Below are 18,959 nucleotides of genomic sequence, written 5' to 3' on the forward strand. Positions count from 1 at the left end.
TACTTACAGAAGGTTGAAGCTCTGATTTGCAAGTCCTGGTGTTGTGGCCCTTCTGTCCACATTTTCTGCAGCTCAAATTCTTTTTAAATCTCCTTAGCTTTGTAGCCTTTTAACCTTTAGGTCCCTTATCTGGTTCCCTCATTCTTGTCTTCCAGGCTGCTTAAGGTATTTTGGGGGAAGCACTGGTTCTTTTCCTGATCGCTCCCACATCTCAGCACCATTCATTGGGCACATCATGTGTGTATAAGCCTTGAGAAATGTATATTTTTTGTAACAATAATGGACATATTCCTCAGGTTGTTCCATTGATGTCCAAATGACAGATATTGCATGTATACAAAGGATTCCTGTCAACTCTCATCTTCTGCAGGAACATGTCTCCTCCTTAAGGTCCACTATAAACTGATCACTATGCATTCTTTTTACTTCAAATTTTTTTATCTCCTGCCAATGCAGGAATATATGCAGTTGCATTTGTCTTATTTTTCTCCAACACCTTGTGTATCTTAGGGCCTATGTTATCTTGCCACTTTTGTGCATACTCTCTTCTCTTAACTAACATTTCCATCAAATACATTCTAATTCTCTTAAAACAAGTCAAAATTGGCTTGTCCCTAGCAAATACAATAGAAGCATTGAAAGACTTACATAGGTTGTTTAACAGAATGTCACATTTTGCACTGGTACCAAAATGGGATCTGGTCCAATGGACTGGATTCTTGGCAGCCAACCATTCATATACCAATTTGTTCTCCTCCTTGAACTCTTGCATTTCAGCATTGAACCTATCCACATAAGTTGCTCTAGCTAAATTCCATAACCTATCCTTCAAGTTTTGACCTCCAAACCCATCTTTCTTGAAATTATTATGTAAATGTCTTATAAAATGCCTATGTTCAGCTGCTGGAAGCAAATCAGCAATTGCTCTCTCCAAACCCTGCAATGATCCAAATACACATATCAAACAAACAAAAACAACATAAGCCACAAATAGATTAGAGATTATGGTCCATTTTGCTTACTTTTTGCTTATTAGAGATTGTGGTCCATTTTTTATCACTGGATATTTCAAGATCAGCCATCAAATATTGTAGAAACCAGGTCCAGCTGTTGGTGTTTTTAATCTCCACCATTGTATAAGCCACTGGATATGTTTGGTTATTTCCATCAAATCCAACTGCAATGAGCAACTGACCACCAATAGCACCTTTTAAATGACAACCATCAACACTAATTATAGGCATGCAACCTTTAATAAACCCCTTCTTCAGTGCATACCAACAAACATAGAACGTCTGAAATACATTAGCTAGGTTTCCATTCTCATCAAGTTTAAAGTGCAAGTACACACGCTTCATGGGTTGGTCCTACCAATCTCTTTGCAATAGTCCCACAACTTTGCAAATTGTTCAGTAACAATTCCTCTTAGCTTTGTTAGAGCCTTCCTTCTTGCTTTGTAAAGCTGACTAGGGGAAACCTTAATGTTAAAATCTTTCCTTACCCTTTCCATGAGTTCAACAACAGAGCATGTTGGATTTATTCTAAATTCATCCAAATACACCATTACCAACTAACTATAATTGACTAGCCTATTTACCCAAACCCTACCACAAGTGTGCTTAGGGTTGTATGTCTTTACTTGAAGTGTTTTCTTGTGTCCATTTCTCAGGGATGCAAAAATAGTCCAAGGGCATCCTTCTCTACAATTTGCTCTAACTCTACTCCCCTCATTCTTTTTAAACCTAATGTCTTTACCATTGAGGATGGTGTTACCCAAAAGACAATCTAAGAGGGGGGTGAATTAAATTTTACAAATAAAAATAATAATACCCTAATAAAAATTATGACTAGCACAATAGATTAACATAGTTAATGAAATAAAATAATTAAAACAAGTGTTCTAACAACTATGTCAATTAATGATTTTAGCATAATAAAAATATGAAATATAGCTATGACAATTTAAATAAAATAAAGAGATAAGGGAGAGAGAGGCAAACAAATTTATAGTGGTTTGGTTTCAACTCGGCTTATGTCCACCCCTCAAGCTTCACTTGAGATTTTTCAATATTCTCTAGCTTCACAGGGTGCTAACAACCTTTTTACAAATAGAGCAATCCTCCACGGATTTTACACAAACTTTCTAAGTCTAAAAAATACTGAGAGTACTATACTCTTACAAGATTGAAAAGAATGTGTTTTTGCTTTCACAGAAAGTTACAAGAATTATCTCTTAACGATAGATATAAAAAATGAGACTCTGATTTTTCTATAATCCTCACAGAGGAAAGATGGGCTTAAAGCTATACGACTTAATGTATAATTTCTGAGAGAGGATGTAAACAAAAATTGAAGAACACTTCTCAGAAAATTTTTCAAAGAATAAATGAGAGTGATTTTAGATCAAATAATATTTTCTGATTTCTGTAACTTATTTGTAATTTCTGTCACTTGTTCACATCAGAGGCTTTGGTATATATAATGAAACTTATAGCCGTTTATAGCCGTTGTATTCATTTGAATATCTCTCACTCCATCATTACTAATTTAAATATCTTCCACTTGAACATTTTGGCCTGCTGCTGTGCTGGGCTGTTTGAACCTCGGTTTTAGGCTATTTGAACCTCTGTTTTGGGCTGTTTGAATTAGGGATGGCAATCTGAAACCGGCTCGACGGTGACCCGACCCCCCGACCCCGAATTCAGCGGTTATTCACCGAAAAATATCCCCTACGGGCCGGGGACGGTATTCAAAAATCCATCCCCGATGATATCCTGGCCGGGGACGGGGATATGTGTTTCAGAACCGGACCCGGCCCGGCCCCGCCCCCGCCCCCGACCCCGACCCCGCCCCGCATGGTCCCCGAGGTAAAATGACCCTTTTGTCCCTGGATATATATATAGGCACATGCTTGTCTTTGTTAGGGTTTCACAGACGCACACACTCAAAGCCTCTCACACTCATGCCGCTCCTCTCTCTCTCTCTCTCGCCACTGGTCTGTCCCTCTCTCTTCCCTCCGTCACCGTCGCGCCTCCCTCCGTCACTGCCGCGCCTCCCTCCGTCACCACCGCGCCTCCCATCTCTGTTTAGGTATCTTTATCTCTCTCTCTCTCTCTCTCAGCTGGATTTGTGTTTTTTTTTAATCTATTTTATAGATCTGTATTTTTTTTAATCTATTTTATAGATCTGTCCCTGGATATATATAGATCTTTTTTTTTTTGAATCTATTTTATATTGAACCTTCTTCAGCCGGATTAGGAGCCTTTGAATCTGTTTTTTTTTTTTTTGTCTTTAAATCTATTTTATATTTTTTACAATATAGATCTGGTTTCCCAGATTTCAATGTATTTTATATTGATAATCAGTTGGATTAGGAGTCTCTCTAATCTTCTGGATGCTTTGAATTTTGATCTTGATCATGATATGGAACAAAGATTGGTTAGCTAATCTGTAGATTTACATTTATGGAGCTTATTTTTGTTGTTGTTGTAGGTTTACAGGTCTGGCTTGATAGAAGATCAATCTTGTGAAGCTCTTGAAGTGGATTTTGCTAACAAGTATCTTGGAGGTGATGCTCTTCACAGGGGTTGTGTACAGGTTTGCTTTCATGGAAAAGATGGACCCTTATTCTGATTATCAAATTATTTGGTCAATTAGAATTGTTCTTGACTTGTACTACTAGCCTTGTTTTATTCTCCTGCACATGTTCATGAAACCAGATTTAATTCAATTTCACTTATCCATGAAATAGCACTGATTGATTGTAGAGTTTAAGAAAAATTTAAAATAGGTTCAAATCTTAGTCTCCAGAAATGTAAATTTTTTGGTGAAGAATGGGAAAGTTTCTACAAATTGGCTATGTTTCAGTAAAGTAAAGCTAGTTTTACACTATGTTTGGCAAGCTAGAATAGAAAAGAAAAGAAATAATTTGTCAAGTTAAGAGAGAGAAGAAAATAAGAGAAAAGATTGTGTTTTTTTTTTTAAACTACATAAAAAAAATTTAAAAAAAAAGGCCCTCTTACAGCCAATATTACTAAATAAACTTTGATGTTTTTATGCATCACAACACTTCTTAGAAAACAAGGAACGATTATTGAGTACCAAGTGCTCTACTTTTGTAGGTCACAAAATGTTTATTGCTAGGAAACAAGAAAGGCTTATTGAATATCAAGTACTCTAGTTTTGTAGATCACAAATTATGTATTTCTCTTTCAAGGGCATAGAACATTCATTTATTTTTATTAATTTCTTAATCTGGTTTCTTTGCCTCTTTAATTTATATTGTAGTGTTTTATTATCTTCATGAGAGATTAGTTGTTAATTCTATGCTTCCATGATTGCAATTTCCTTTACTTAGTTGGATTAGTGTCTTCAATGGTTAGTTTTCATCCAAGTTTCATTATTTCAAATTGATATTATATATTACAGTGTGGTAATTTCTTCCCTTGTTCTTTGTGAGACCTCAAACAGCAGGTCTATTTGTTGTAATACTGGCCTCTATTTGATGTAATATAGGCTTCTAATGGTTAGTTTTAATGTTGTGTGCTTTCTTCCTATTTTGGGGTTCACTTCATCTCTAGATGCTAAATTTATCAATTGAATTAATGTTTTTGTCTTTTGAAATCTTCTACAATTATGTTTCAATCATGACATAATTTGTTTAAAAGATGATGAGTACTTAATTTATTTATATTAATTCAATCCATATTATTTTTATAAAGGTTAAAAATGTCAGATGTTAACTCTGAAGCACCAGTTAACTCTGAAGCACCCGTTAACTCTCAAGTACCATTTGAGAGTGATGCGTCACAACATTCATCGCCAGCTACGAACGCACCTACGAACTCACCGTCTCCCCTCTCTAATCAACATGTTATTGATTTAGAAGAGTCTAATACTACTTGTGGAGGAACTAAAAGAAAACCAAGTGTTGTGTGGGAACATTTTAAAAAACAACAAGTCAAATGGGGTGTGGAAGGCAATATGTAATTATTGTAATAAGCATCTTGGAGGTGATTCAAAAAATGGAACTAGGCATTTGCATGATCACCATAAGAGTTGTACTAGGAAAAAAGTGATGGACATGAGACAAAAAGTGTTAACTAACTACTTTAGTAAAGAGATTCCAAAAATGAATTTTTATATCTTTGATCAAGATTTTGCTAGGAAAGAGTTGTCACATGCCATAATCTTGCATGAATATCCCCTCTCTATCGTAGACCATGTTGGTTTTAAACGATATTCAGCAGCACTTCAACCATTGTTTAAAGTGCTTTCACGAAATACGATAAAGAGTGATATTTTAAAGATTTATGATTATGAGAGGGTGAAGACATTGAGTTTGGTGGAGCATAATAAAAGTAAGGTGGCAATCACAACTGATATGTGGACTGCTAGCAATCAAAAGAAAGGATTCATGGCTGTCACCGCACACTTTATTGATGATTCATGGACATTACAAAGTCGCATTTTGAGGTATATTTTTGTAAATTTGAAAATTATTTAAAAATTCTATCTTATTCAGTTCAGTTTGCATGTAATTAATACTTTTTTATGAACATCATATTTTAGGTTTATTTATGTTCCATGTCCACACACAAAAGAAGTTCTTTGTGATACTTTACTTGAGTGTATGATGGATTGGAATATTGATAGAAAAATCTCGACTGTTACTGTTGATAATTTCTCCACAAATGATGCCATGATTACCATGTTGATGGATAAGTTAAGTAATTCATCGCTTTTGTTGGGTGGTACTTTGTTTCATATGCGTTGCTGTGCGCATATTTTGAATTTGATAGTGAAAGATGGATTGGATGTCATACGAGTTGGTGTGGAGAAAATTCGAGAGAGTGTAGCTTATTGGACAGCAACACCAAAAAGAGTAGAAAAATTTGAAAAAACAGTCAACCAATTGCGTATTCCACATACTAAGAAATTAGGACTTGATTGTGCAACTAGGTGGAATTCGACCTACTTGATGCTTCAGACAGCCTTATTATATAAGGATGTCTTTTCTAGGTTGAAAATTAGAGAGCCCCAATATAAGATTGTGCCAACTGAGCAAGAATGGGAGTTTGCTAGAGAGATTAGTGGGAGGTTTAAGATTTTTTTTCTATTACTGAGTTGTTTTCTGGTACAAAGTATCTGACCGCCAATGTTTGTTTCCCAACTTTATGTGAGATTAGGATAACACTGTCTCAATGGCTCTCTTGTGAAATTGAAGTGATCAGAACAATGGCATCAAAAATGGTGGAAAATTTTGATAAATATTGGTTAGTGATACATGGTGTTATTGGGGTTGCAGTTGTACTTGATCCTAGGTATAAAATGAGTGTATTAGAGTTTTATTTTGAAAAACTTTATGGAGATAAAGCTGAAGATGAAATTGATAGAATTCGTCATATTTGTTATGATTTGTTACAAGAGTATCAGCACCGAGTTGGTATGGAGACCGATGTTGTTGGTGACTCTTCTGCTCATCCAGAAATTTTTACAGAGACCCTTTCAGAATTTGATTTGTTTATTAGTAGAAAGAGAAGTAAAAAAATGAAGAATGTAAGATCAGAGTTGGACCATTATCTAGAAGATGATGTTTTGCCAAGAACTTCAGGTTTTGATGTTTTGAATTGGTGGAAAGCTAGTGGACCAAAGTATCCGACTTTACAGGCAATAGCTAGGGACATTTTAGCTATTCCTGTATCCACTGTTGCTTCTGAGTCAGCATTTAGTACTAGTGGAAGGTTGGTGAGTCCACATCGTAGTAGACTTCATCCAAACACATTAGAAGCATTAATGTGTGCACAAAGTTGGTTGTGGGGTGAAGAGATGAAAGGTATTATTTCATCCAATTTACATATTATTATTTCACTTTTTATTATTTATATTACCATGGAATAATTTCACTATTGAATTTATATTCTTTACTTTTTAGGAAATTCAACATCGGAATCGGTGGGCTATGCAACTATATATGATGATGATAAGATCGAGTCGGATCAGTCATGTGCCACTTTTGTGTTAGTTGTCATCTTTTTTGTTGTAATTAACATTTTTTACGTTTTATTATTAGTATTAATTATTTATTTTTTTTCCTTTTGTTATTTAACAGGAGTTCAAGTTGAAGGAGAAGATGGAAGTTGTGTGGTTTGTATGGGTTTGAAGAAACAATGGATTTGCTTTCTTATGTTGTAATGGATATTTTTATTTTTATTTTTAATTTCAATTTTTGGGTAACTTATCCCTTGCGTGTTGTGCTTGGGATTAATTATTCTCTTTGCTACTTGTTGAATTTTCTTGTGTGATGCTGGACACATGTTTTGGTTGTGTTATTTTGTTGTTACACGATGCTTTGTGTGTGGGTTGTGTATGTATAGGCTGCTGAATTAATGTTTATTGATGTTTTGCTACAAGATGTTTATTGATATTTATTGATTTAAATGGATGTTGCTACAGATTTATTGATGATAGCTTCATTTATGGATGTTGCTACAGATGATGTTTTTTAAATGGATGTTTATTGATATTTATTGATCTAATTAATTAAAAAAATGATATTCCAACTGATGAATGTTGCTACAGATTTATGGATGTTGCTACAGTTCTAATTAATTAAAAAAATGAAACTATTAAGGTTAATATTCCAACTGATAAATTTTAAAATTTATACATCCAGTAGTGAAGGGTGATTGAGAATGTTAATTGATGTTTATATATTTTCACATATATATAAAAAAAATAAAAAAAAATAAAAAAAATAAAAAACCGAGGATTATCCGGGGTCGGGGATCCCCGATCCCCGATCGGGGGTGGGATGGGGCCGGGATAGGGGTCCCCGTCGGGGATCGGGGACGGGGACGAGGGGAGTATTACTTTCGGGGATCGGGGACGGGGGTAGTCCCCGGGCCCCCCCGCCCCGTTGCCATTCCTAGTTTGAACTCCTAATTTAATCAAATATTAAATAAATTCTAACAACATTTAGGATAAAGGTTTTAGTGAGAAATAATGGGACAAAATAAATTTTAATTCTATTTTTCTCTTCCGAATAAATTAAAAACATAATATCATCAAAATAGATGTTGATTCTATTTTTCTCTTTCAAATAAATCATCAAAATAAATTTTGATTCTATTTTTCTCTTCCAAATAAATTAAAAATATAATTAAATAAGTTATCAAAATAAATAAGTCTATCAATCTCCCTCTTTTTTATGATGACACACAATGATGTTTTGATTTGATTTGGGAGTAAGAAAAGCTCTCCCTCAAGTCATGCTCCCTGAATTCATTTCTAAATACATAGGTTAGCACATGTGTAATAAATAACCTTTGCTTAGAGACATGATATGAGACTAAGATATCAAACTATAAATACATAATCATCAGATTAGCTTTCAAATAATATCATAATTTGAAAATAATACCATAATACATAACATCATAACAAAAGAATACCATAATACATAACATCATATAATTTCTCCCCCTGTGACATTATCAAAAGGAAATCATGGGTCAGAATCTGGAGAAGGAGGAGGAGGAGGAGGAAAATGATAGTGATAAATAGCATCTATACAATTCAAAACATATATATATACATATATATACGATTCACGCGCCTCTCTCACTGACTGCAGAACAGGACGAGTGAGCTCCACCAGATCAACGCCCAACTCTCGCTGCTCCAGCGCATGTATAAGGATGTGCAAGCAGAGATTTGCGCACTGAAGGCCAAAAATAAAGAACTTAAACGGAAGACCACCTCCATGGCCCGATTTGGAGCAACGTCATTCTTGGCTTTTGATAGTCGGCGGGAAGTACTCGCTCTCGACGAAAGCACGGGGGCAGGGACGTCAAGCATCGCCCAAGGTGATAAAAAGAAGAAGAGAGCTGTGGAAGAGGGGAGTAAGTGAGGTCGGCCAATGGCCGGGAAAATGAAGGAATTTTTTTTTTTTATGTGAATATGTATATTTTGATTTGTGCTTGTTTTTATGTTTAGTGTAATCACTTGAAGATGAAAGTAAAGTGCAAAAAAAAATAAACAAAATTAAGCCTCAGGGCAAAACAACCAAAAAAAATAAAAAATAATGAAAAGAAAAGAAGAAAAAAAATAAAAAAGGAAATGAAATCTATTAGTAAAACAACAAAAAATAAATAAAAAAATAAAAGATATTAAGCCTAATAGCAATAAAAAAATAAATTAAAATAAAATAATACGAGCAGAAATTATACTTAATGGAACGTCGGTGTTGCTGGAAGAGTAATGCAAAAAAAATACCATGAGAGTTTTAAAGAAAATCAATGTATGCAAAGTTAATTTTACCTCAAGATGCAGAACCCAAAAAAAATTACACAGTTGAGAATAATAAACTGTTAAGGATAATAAATGTATGAAGGACTTGAGAGCATGCAACTGATATAAATGTTTCCATATCAATGTAATAATACACGTATATCATTTTAACAAAAATTCAAGTTTCACAGTCATAACAAACTCTTTAAGTAGAAATCGGCATTCCAAGCTCGCCACGAAAAAAATTGAAGCAATCCTTGCTTAGGGGTTTTGTGAAAATATCCGCCAATTACTTATCGGTATTTACAAATTCAAGTACAATATCCCCTTTTTGAACATGATCTCTTAAAAAATAATGTCGAATTTCAATATGTTTTGTTCGTGAGTGTTGAACCGGATTTTTGCTTAAATTGATGGCACTAGTATTATCACATTTAATAGGGATATGATCATAATACGAATCAAAGTCCTCAAATTGTTGTTTTATCCAAAGTATTTGGGCACAACAACTTCTGGAAGCTATATATTCAGCTTCGGCCGTTAATAAAGCAACAGAATTTTACTTTTTGCTAAACCAAGATACTAATGAGTTACCAAGAAAGTGACAAGTGCCACTGGTGCTTTTTTTTTTCAAGTTTGCATCCGGCAAAATCGGCATCCAAGTAACTAATTAAATCAAATGCAACACCTCTAGGATAAAACAGTCTCAAATTTTGAGTGCCAACAAGATATCTAAAAATTCTTTTAACAGCACTGAGATGTGATTCCTTAGAATTTGATTGATATCTAGCACACATACAAACACTAAACATAATATCGGGTCTACTTGTAGTTAAATAAAGAAGTAAATCGATCATACCTCGATATTTTGTTTGATCAATGGACTTACCTTTTCCATTCTTGTCTAGCTTAATGGATGTGCTCATAGATGTTCCAGCTATTTTTGAGTCATACATACCAAACTTTTTGAGTAGTTCTTTTGTGTACTTAGCTTTGTTGATAAAAATTCTTTCCTTACATTGTTTGATTTGAAGCCTAAGGAAATAATTTAGCTCCCCCATCATGCTCATCTCAAACTTACCTTGCATACACTTAGCAAATTCCTTACACAAGGTTTCATTAGTAGCATTAAATATAATGTCTTTCACATATATTTGCACAATAAGTAAATCATCATTTTTAGTTTTAACAAAAAGTGTTGTGTCAATCGTTCATCTAGAAAAATTATTTTCAATAAAAAATTTACTTAATCGTTCATACAATGCACGAGGTGTTTGTTTCAAACCATAAAAAGCTTTTGATAGTTTAAAAACATGATTTGGAAAAACATGATCTTCAAAACATGGGGGTTGTTTAACATAAACTTCTTCATTTATAAAACCATTAAGAAAGGCATTTTTTACATCCATTTGATAAAGTTTGAAATCTCTAAAACATGCAAATGCAAGTAACATGCGAATGGCTTCTAATCTAGCAACCGGAGCAAAGGTTTCATCGAAATCAATACATTCTTCTTGATTATATCATTGTGCAACAAGTCTAGCCTTGTTTCTTATAATTGTGCCGGATTCATCAAGCTTATTTCGAAAGATCCATTTGGTATCGATAATGGTATGATCTTTAGGTTTTGGCACAAGTTCCCACACTTTGTTTCTCTCAAATTGGTTAAATTCTTCCTGCATAGCTATCATCCAATGTTCATTGAATTCAGCTTCTTGAAAGTTTTTAGACTCAATCTGTGAGAGAAAAGCCAAGTTACTACAAATATTTCTAAGTGAAAAGCGAGTTTCAATACTTTTTGTAGGGTCACCTAGGATTAAATTCTTAGGGTGATTATGAACAAACTTCCATTCTCTTAGCAAATTATCATTGTTTCCTCCTTCTTCTTGAGGTGGGAGAATAGGTTGTTCAATCTATTTGTTCAACTTACATGGTTAGTTATCTTCTTTGTAGATACTTGAATCTTCCACATTTGGTTCCAAATCTATATTGTCACTAACAATTTACTTTTGAGTAGAGATGTTAGTTTCATCAAATGCCACATGTATAGATTTTTCCACGACAAGAGTTCTTTTATTAAAAACACGATAAATTTTGCTAGTTAAGGAATAGCCAAGAAAAATTGCTTCATCAGATTTTAAAACAAATTTACCTAAGTTATCCCTACCATTATTATGCACAAAACATTTACAACCAAAAACATGCAAGTGACTAATGTTAGGCTTTCCATCATGCCAAAGTTCATAAGAAGTCTTTTTGAGAATGGTCTAATTAATGCACGATTTAAAATATAGCATGCGGTGTGAACGGCTTCGGCCCAAAAATATTTAGGAAGATTATTTTCGCAAAGTATTGTTCTACTCATCTCTTCTAAAGTTCTATTCTTCCTTTCTACTACACCATTTTATTGAGGGGTTCTAGGTGCTAAAAAAATTATGTCCAATACCATGCTCATCACAAAACAATTCAAATTTCTTATTTTCAAGTTCTCTACCATGGTCGGTTTGAATATTAGTAATAAGAAAGCATTTTTCATTTTGAATTCTACGACAGAGCTTTGTGAAAGAAGAAAAATGTTTCATCTTTGTGTGCTAAAAACATAACCCATGTAAATCGTGAATAATTATCAACAATAACAAGACAATAATGTTTACCACCTAGACTAAATATCCTTAAGGGACCAAATAAATCCATATGTAGTAGTTGTAAAGGTCTAGTTCTGGAAATGTGAGATTTTGATTTAAACGATGTTTTAGTTTGTTTTCCTTGTTGACAAGCACTACAAGGATGATCTTTTTCAAATTTAATTTTTAGAAGTCCAATGACCAAATCCTTTCTCAAAAGTTTAGCAATTAAATATATATGAGCATGACCAAGTCTTCTATGCCATAACCAACTATTTTCATTATTAACATATAGATATTTAACATCACTACATAGAGATCATTGAGATGAAAAACAAACATTATCGTGCCGATTACCAACGAATAAAGTTTTATGATCATTTGTGCTTTCAATTGTGCAATGTGATTTATCAAAAATAACTCGATTACCTTTATCACATAATTGACTAATATTAAGTAGATTATGCTCAAGTCCATCAACAAGTAAAACATTTTCAATAGAAGGGTTAGGAGAAATACCGATGCTACCAATACCGATGATTTTTCCTTTATTGTTGTCTCCAAAAGTAATAAAGCCTCCATCTTTGGATGACAGTGTAATAAAAAAAAAATTTATCTCTGATCATGTGTCTGGAACATCCACTATCAAGGTACCACTTCCTTTCTTTAGCTTTAGACTTAAAACAAACCTATAAGATGACAATCAAATGTTGGTTTTTCATACCCATAGTTTCTTGGGTCCTTCTTGGTTAGTCTTGTTAGATCCCTTAACAATCCAAATCTTTTTAATTCTCATGTTTATATTATTTTTGAATGGACAAGAAGATATATAATGGCCTTTCTTTCTACAATAATAACAAGTAATATGAGGGTGAGTCATGAGAGCTGCCTTTTCAAAAATTGTATTGAGATTCTTTTATTTTTTAATAGGGTCATATCCAATGCCCACTTTATCTAAAACACATCTTTAATTTCCAAGAAGCATGTTGAGATTATTTCTACCTTTTACAAAATTTTCAAGTGTTTTTATTAAATCATCAATATTATTTTTTAAAGTTGTTTTCTCATTAGAGATAGTATCAAATCATTTTTCAAAACAATTTTTTCTTTCTTTAATTCTTCTACATTAATAGATAATGATGCAACAGATTTCTTCAACACATTATTTTTTGCATAAACTTTTCTAAATTCATCTTGTAATTCATGGAATGCATTTTCAAGTTCTTGATAAAGAGTAGTTACCTCATCTTGAGTAGAGCTTTCATCTTCAAGAGCCATGAGATATATGTTGGCTACTTCATTTTCAATTTCATCACTTGAGCTTTCATCTTCACTTTCTCCCCAAGCTGCTACCATGACCTTTTTGTTTCTTTTGTAGTCTTTTCCATGATTCTTCAATTTTGGACAATCCATCTTCATATGTCCAAGATTTTTGCACTCATAGCAAATAATAGGTTCTTTCTTGTTATCTTTATTGTACTCTTTCTTGGAAGGTCTTCTTCCTCCATAATTTTTTTTCTTGAAATGCTTTTTGAGATTTCTACTAAACATGGCATACCTTTCATCCTCACTGGAATTTTCATGTTCTTCTTCATTTGATGAGACTTTGAATGCAATTTCATTTTTCTTTTTGTTTTTAACATTCTCATGTCCTTTCATAGTGATCTCATGAGTCATAAGGGAACCAATAAGCTCATCCAATCTAAGTGTGGAGAGATTTTTGGCTTCTATAATGGCCGTAACCTTTGTTTCCCAATTTTTTGGTAAACACCTAAGAATTTTTCTCACCAACTCACTATTAGTATAAGTTTTGCCAAGAGATTTAAAAGAGTTTACAATTTCAATAAATCTAGTAAACACACTTGAAATAGATTCATCAAAGTACATTTTAAACAATTCATAACTATGAACAAGCATATTAATACGAGATTCCTTCACTTGGTTTGTACCTTCATACGTTACCTCAAGTTTGTCCCAAATTTCTTTTGCCGAATCATAACTTGAAATTCTGTTATACTCCTTAGAGTCTAATCCACAAACAAAGGTGAGTTTGGCTTTGGCATTGGCTTACAATAATTTATGATCCCTCTCATCACATTCATCTTCAGTTTTAGGTACGCTAATATTGTCTACTAATTTGGTAGGAATTTTTAGACCTTTGGTAACAATAATCCACATGGCATAATCAGTGACTTGTAGGTATAGGGTCATCTTATCCTTCCAATGACTATAGTTGTTTCTGTCAAACAATGGTGGCCTATTTGTGGCTTGTCCTTCAGCTAAGGTTGCTATGAATCGAAACTCCTAGATGGTTAAATTTAAAACAAGAGTCTAGGCTCTGATACCAATTGTTATCCAAAAGACAACCTAAGAGGGGGGTGAATTATGACTAGCACAATAGATAAATATAATTAATAAAATAAAAATAATTAAAACAAATATTCTAACAACTATGTCAATTAATGATTTTAGCACAATAAAAATATGAAATATAGCTATGGCAATTTAAATAAAATAAAGAGATGAGGGAGAGAGAGACAAATAAATTTATAGTGGTTCGGTTTTAACTCGGCCTACGTCCACTCTTCAAGCTTCACTTGAGATTTTTCAATATTCTCTAGCTTCATAGGGTGCTGGCAACCTTTTCACAGATGGAGCAATTCTCCACGGATTTTACACAGACTTTCTAAGTCCAAAAAATACTGAGAGTACTACACTCTTACAGGATTGAAAAGAATGTGTTTTTGCTTTCACAGAAAGTTACAAGAATTATCTCTCAAAGATAGATATAAAAAATGAGACTCTGATTTTTCTGTAATCCGCACATAGGAAAGATGGGTTTAAAGCTATACGACTTAATATATAATTTTTGAGAGAGGATGTAAACAAAAATTGAAGAACACTTCTCATAAAATTTTTCAGAGAATAGATGAGAGTGATTTTAGATCAAAGAATATTTTCTGATTTCTGTAACTTGTTTGTAGTTTCTGTCACTTGTTCACATTAGAGGCTTTGGTATATATAATGAAACTTATAGCCGTTGTATTCATTTGAATTTATAACCTTTTGTAGCCGTTGTATTCATTTGAATATCTTTCACTCCATCATTACTAATTTGAATATCTTCCACTCCATCATTACTAATTTGAATATCTTTCACTTGAACCTTTTGGCCTACTGTTGTGCTAGGCTATTTGAACCTTTGTTTTGGGCTATTTGAACCTCTGTTTTGGGTTGTTTGAACTCCTAATTTCATCAAATATTAAATAAATTCTAACAATAATTAGGATAAAGGTTTAAGTGAGAAATAATGGGACAAAATAAATTTTAATTCTATTTTTCTCTTCCAAATAAATTAAAAACATAATATCTTCAAAATAAATGTTGATTCTATTTTTCTCTTTCAAATAAATCATCAAAATAAATTTTAATTCTATTTTTTCTGTTCCAAATAAATTAAAAGCATAATTAAATAAATCATCAAAATAAATAAGTTTAACAGATGGCATGGTGCCTAACAGCTCCAGCAAACTGAGCCCTGCTTTTAAAATCATTTCTAACTCAAAAATAGGGTTTTTTTTTCCAGAAATAGATTTGAACTCTTTGTACTTGGTCCTTGGTAACCCATCATCCCTATCTTCTGATTCTTCAAGGCTAGCAAACCCATCTAAGGAATCCCAATCCTCACTTTCTGGTTCAGAAATATCTTGAACATGACTATTTTCTGGTGGCTTACTTGCATGTTGGTCCACTCCTGCCACTGGCTCTTTATTCAAGTTGCAATCACTGTCAACAAATACTTCATATTCAACCTCTGAAGCAGAATTTGAACTATGCTCATCCTCATCAACATTGGATTCATAAATACTCCCTTCTGTTGTGTTACATTCCCAGTCTCATTCCTCTACATTGACGTCCTGGAAATATTCATCAAAACTCAGTGAAACAAGGACAGGTTCCTCAATATAAAGTTCCAATACACCTCTCACTATAAATTTCATCATTTTATACACATACTCATCAGAACTAATGAATCTAAATCCTCCATCCATGCTTTGATTCTCACTAACTCTGTAATGAAATCCAACAAAATCATTATATCCTACTATTTGGGCACATTCAACCAATGCTAGCAATGACATCCTCTCCTTATCATGGTAGTCAATGTAATCTACTTGGCCCCCAACATAAGACCTTTTTCCATTTTTTGTCCTAAATTGACCACCATGATTGACTTTAATGGTAAAGTGATAAGCATTGATGTTTGCATGGGCATTGGACTAGTATAACATTAAAAAAACAAAAAAATGAGGAACATATGCAATTGCATAGGGACAATCAGACAAAAAATATAGAGGACAAAAAGATAAACAGACAACAAAATTGAGGAACACTCGAAAAAAAACACACACTAAAAGATAGGGGACAATCAAACAAACACGTACAACAAGACTTCACTTTTGGAACAGTGCACACACTTCAAAATTCACTTTTTCAAAACAACACATTAAACAAGAAAGATTCAACAAATAAAAAATTAACCAAAAATATACAAAACTGATCGAAATGCTCAAAAAATCATTACCATGCAAAAATCTTAACCAAAAACTATAAAAATTATACTTACATGTTGGTATACAACTATCTTGACGTTGTACATATTTCGCCATGGCCATCCGGCCTCAATCAACACCAATGATGTTGCAAAACCCTTTGATTCTTCAAGAAAACCACAAACCCTAGCCTTAATCGACGTTCTGAAGACTCAATCGAAGTTCTGAAGATTGAATCGATGATCTGAAAATCACAAACCCCCCATTTTTGTTACCTCAATTTGCCTCACGTGTATGGCTCATGCGGTTGACGACGAAATATCCATTTTGACCTTCGTATCACGTGGAATGCACATGCAACGCTATCCCGTTAATGATTTGGATGGCAGACACAAATTGGAATTGACAGACACAAATTATTAAAGTTTAGGGACTAAAGAAACACAAGCAATAGTTAAGGGACCAAATAGAAAAAGCGCGTATAGTTTTAGGGGTAAAAGTATAATTTAATTTACCCTTTACATTATATTTAGGGTTATGTTAGAGATCTTAAATGATATATCAAAAATTCTACCAAATCTCTCACATAACTATGAGACTTAAATACATACACTACAAAAAAATTTGTTTTTTGCGACGGTAAACGGCCGTCGCAAATGCTCCCGGAAGCCGTCGCTAATACCTTTTGCGACGGTAATATGGCTTTTTGCGACGGTAAGGGGGGGTCGCGACAGATGGGGTTGCAAAAGACCTTTCGCGACGGTATGTACCGTCGCCATTAGTTTCTGCGACGGTAAGGTATGTTTTTTGCGACGGCATTTTTCCCGTCGCAAATAATGGGGAAAAAACCACTTTTCGCGACGACACGTAATTACCGTCGCTAAACGTGAGTTTTTTGAGACGGGAACATTACCGTCGTTAAAGGCTCTGGCTTCATATAAGTATTGGCGACGGCACGGTTTACCGTCGCTAAAGGTGTCCTGTACATTCAATAAGACAGCTTTTTGCGACTGTGTTGGTACCGTCACAAAAGCCTATTAATGGTTTTTGCGACGGGTTCTTCTCCCGTCGCAAAAAATTAAAAAAAAAAAAAAACCCTGCTAATAAATTATTAAAAAAATTAAAATAACCTGTATTAGATAAAAAATAAGTATAAAAAATTGAAAAATTACAGAATAATATAAATACGTACATAAATACAAATTGACAAATAATGAAAATTAATAATATTGTTCCATTCATAGCAATACATAAATAAAAATTCATAACAATAAAAATTATGCCACTACATAACGTCGCATAATACATACTTATGTTGCTCCGAAATTTAAATAACATAAACCAAAATCAAAAGTTTTCGTCTTCATTCGTTCGTGGGTTACAAAAACAAAAATTGGTCATAATCTTGATACGCCCGCATTCCAGAAAAAGCTAACTGCTACTCAGGAAATATCTAAAAAAAACAAGATAAAAATAATTAAAAACCATATAATGTGTTAATATTTTAATTATAGAAAAATATAAAAAAAAATTGACTCATAAGTGAAATCCGACTCTAACTCCCAAACGGGGAACCCGATTCGAGCCCCGTCTTCTCCCACAAGTCTCTCGTGCCTAGGCGGTCGTGTGTGCCAAGTTTCGTGCTAAACCGACGCCGTTTGGTGATTTTGGGGCGTTAACGCCTCGAATTCAAGTTTTTTAAAGAAGTAGTTTGCCTAAAGTGAAATCCGACTCTAACTCCCAAACGGGGAACCCGATTCGAGCCCCGTCTTCTCCCACAAGTCTCTCGTGCCTAGGCGGTCGTGTGTGCCAAGTTTCGTGCTAAACCGACGCCGTTTGGTGATTTTGGGGTGTTAACGCCTCGGATTCAAGTTTCTTAAAGAAGTAATTTGCCTAAAGTGAAATCCGGCTCTAACTTCCAAACCGGGAACCCGATTCGAGCCCCGTCTTCTCCCACAAATCTCTCGTGCCTAGGCGGTCGTGTGTGCCAAGTTTCGTGCTAAACCGACGCCGTTTGGTGATTTTGGGGCGTTAACGCCTCGAATTCAAGTTTCTTAAAGAAGTAATTTGCCTAAAGTGAAATCCGGCTCTAACTCCCAAACCGGGAACCCGATTCGAGCCCCGTCTTCTCCCACAAGTCTCTCGTGCCTAGGCGGTCGTGTGTGCCAAGTTTCGTGCTAAACCGACGCCGTTTGGTGATTTTGGGGCGTTAACGCCTCGAATTCAAGTTTCTTAAAGAAGTAGTTTGCCTAAAGTGAAATCCGACTCTAACTCCCAAACGGGGAACCCGATTCGAGCCCCGTCTTCTCCCACAAGTCTCTCGTGCCTAGGCGGTCGCGTGTGCCAAGTTTCGTGCTAAACCGACGCCGTTTGGTGATTTTGGGGCGTTAACGCCTCGAATTCAAGTTTCTTAAAGAAGTAATTTGCCTAAAGTGAAATCCGACTCTAACTCCCAAACCGGGAACCCGATTCGAGCCCCGTCTTCTCCCAC

General features: G+C 34.3%; 1 protein-coding gene across 1 annotated transcript; it reads right to left on the reverse strand.

Annotated features, from left to right (window-relative positions):
• Positions 1-427: 427 nt before the first annotated feature.
• On the reverse strand, positions 428-1,564 carry LOC145795598 (uncharacterized). Its single transcript, XM_082880430.1, has 3 exons — positions 1,372-1,564; positions 1,023-1,207; positions 428-937 (listed from the first exon to the last, which is right to left on the reverse strand). The coding sequence occupies exons 1-3, from the start codon at positions 1,562-1,564 to the stop codon at positions 428-430; spliced, it is 888 nt and encodes a 295-aa protein (XP_082736556.1).
• Positions 1,565-18,959: the final 17,395 nt, after the last annotated feature.

This window comes from Camellia sinensis, chromosome 7 (genome assembly GCF_055761805.1).
Source record: "Camellia sinensis isolate YWXY chromosome 7, ASM5576180v1, whole genome shotgun sequence".
In the NCBI taxonomy this organism is placed as follows: Eukaryota; Viridiplantae; Streptophyta; class Magnoliopsida; order Ericales; family Theaceae; genus Camellia; species Camellia sinensis.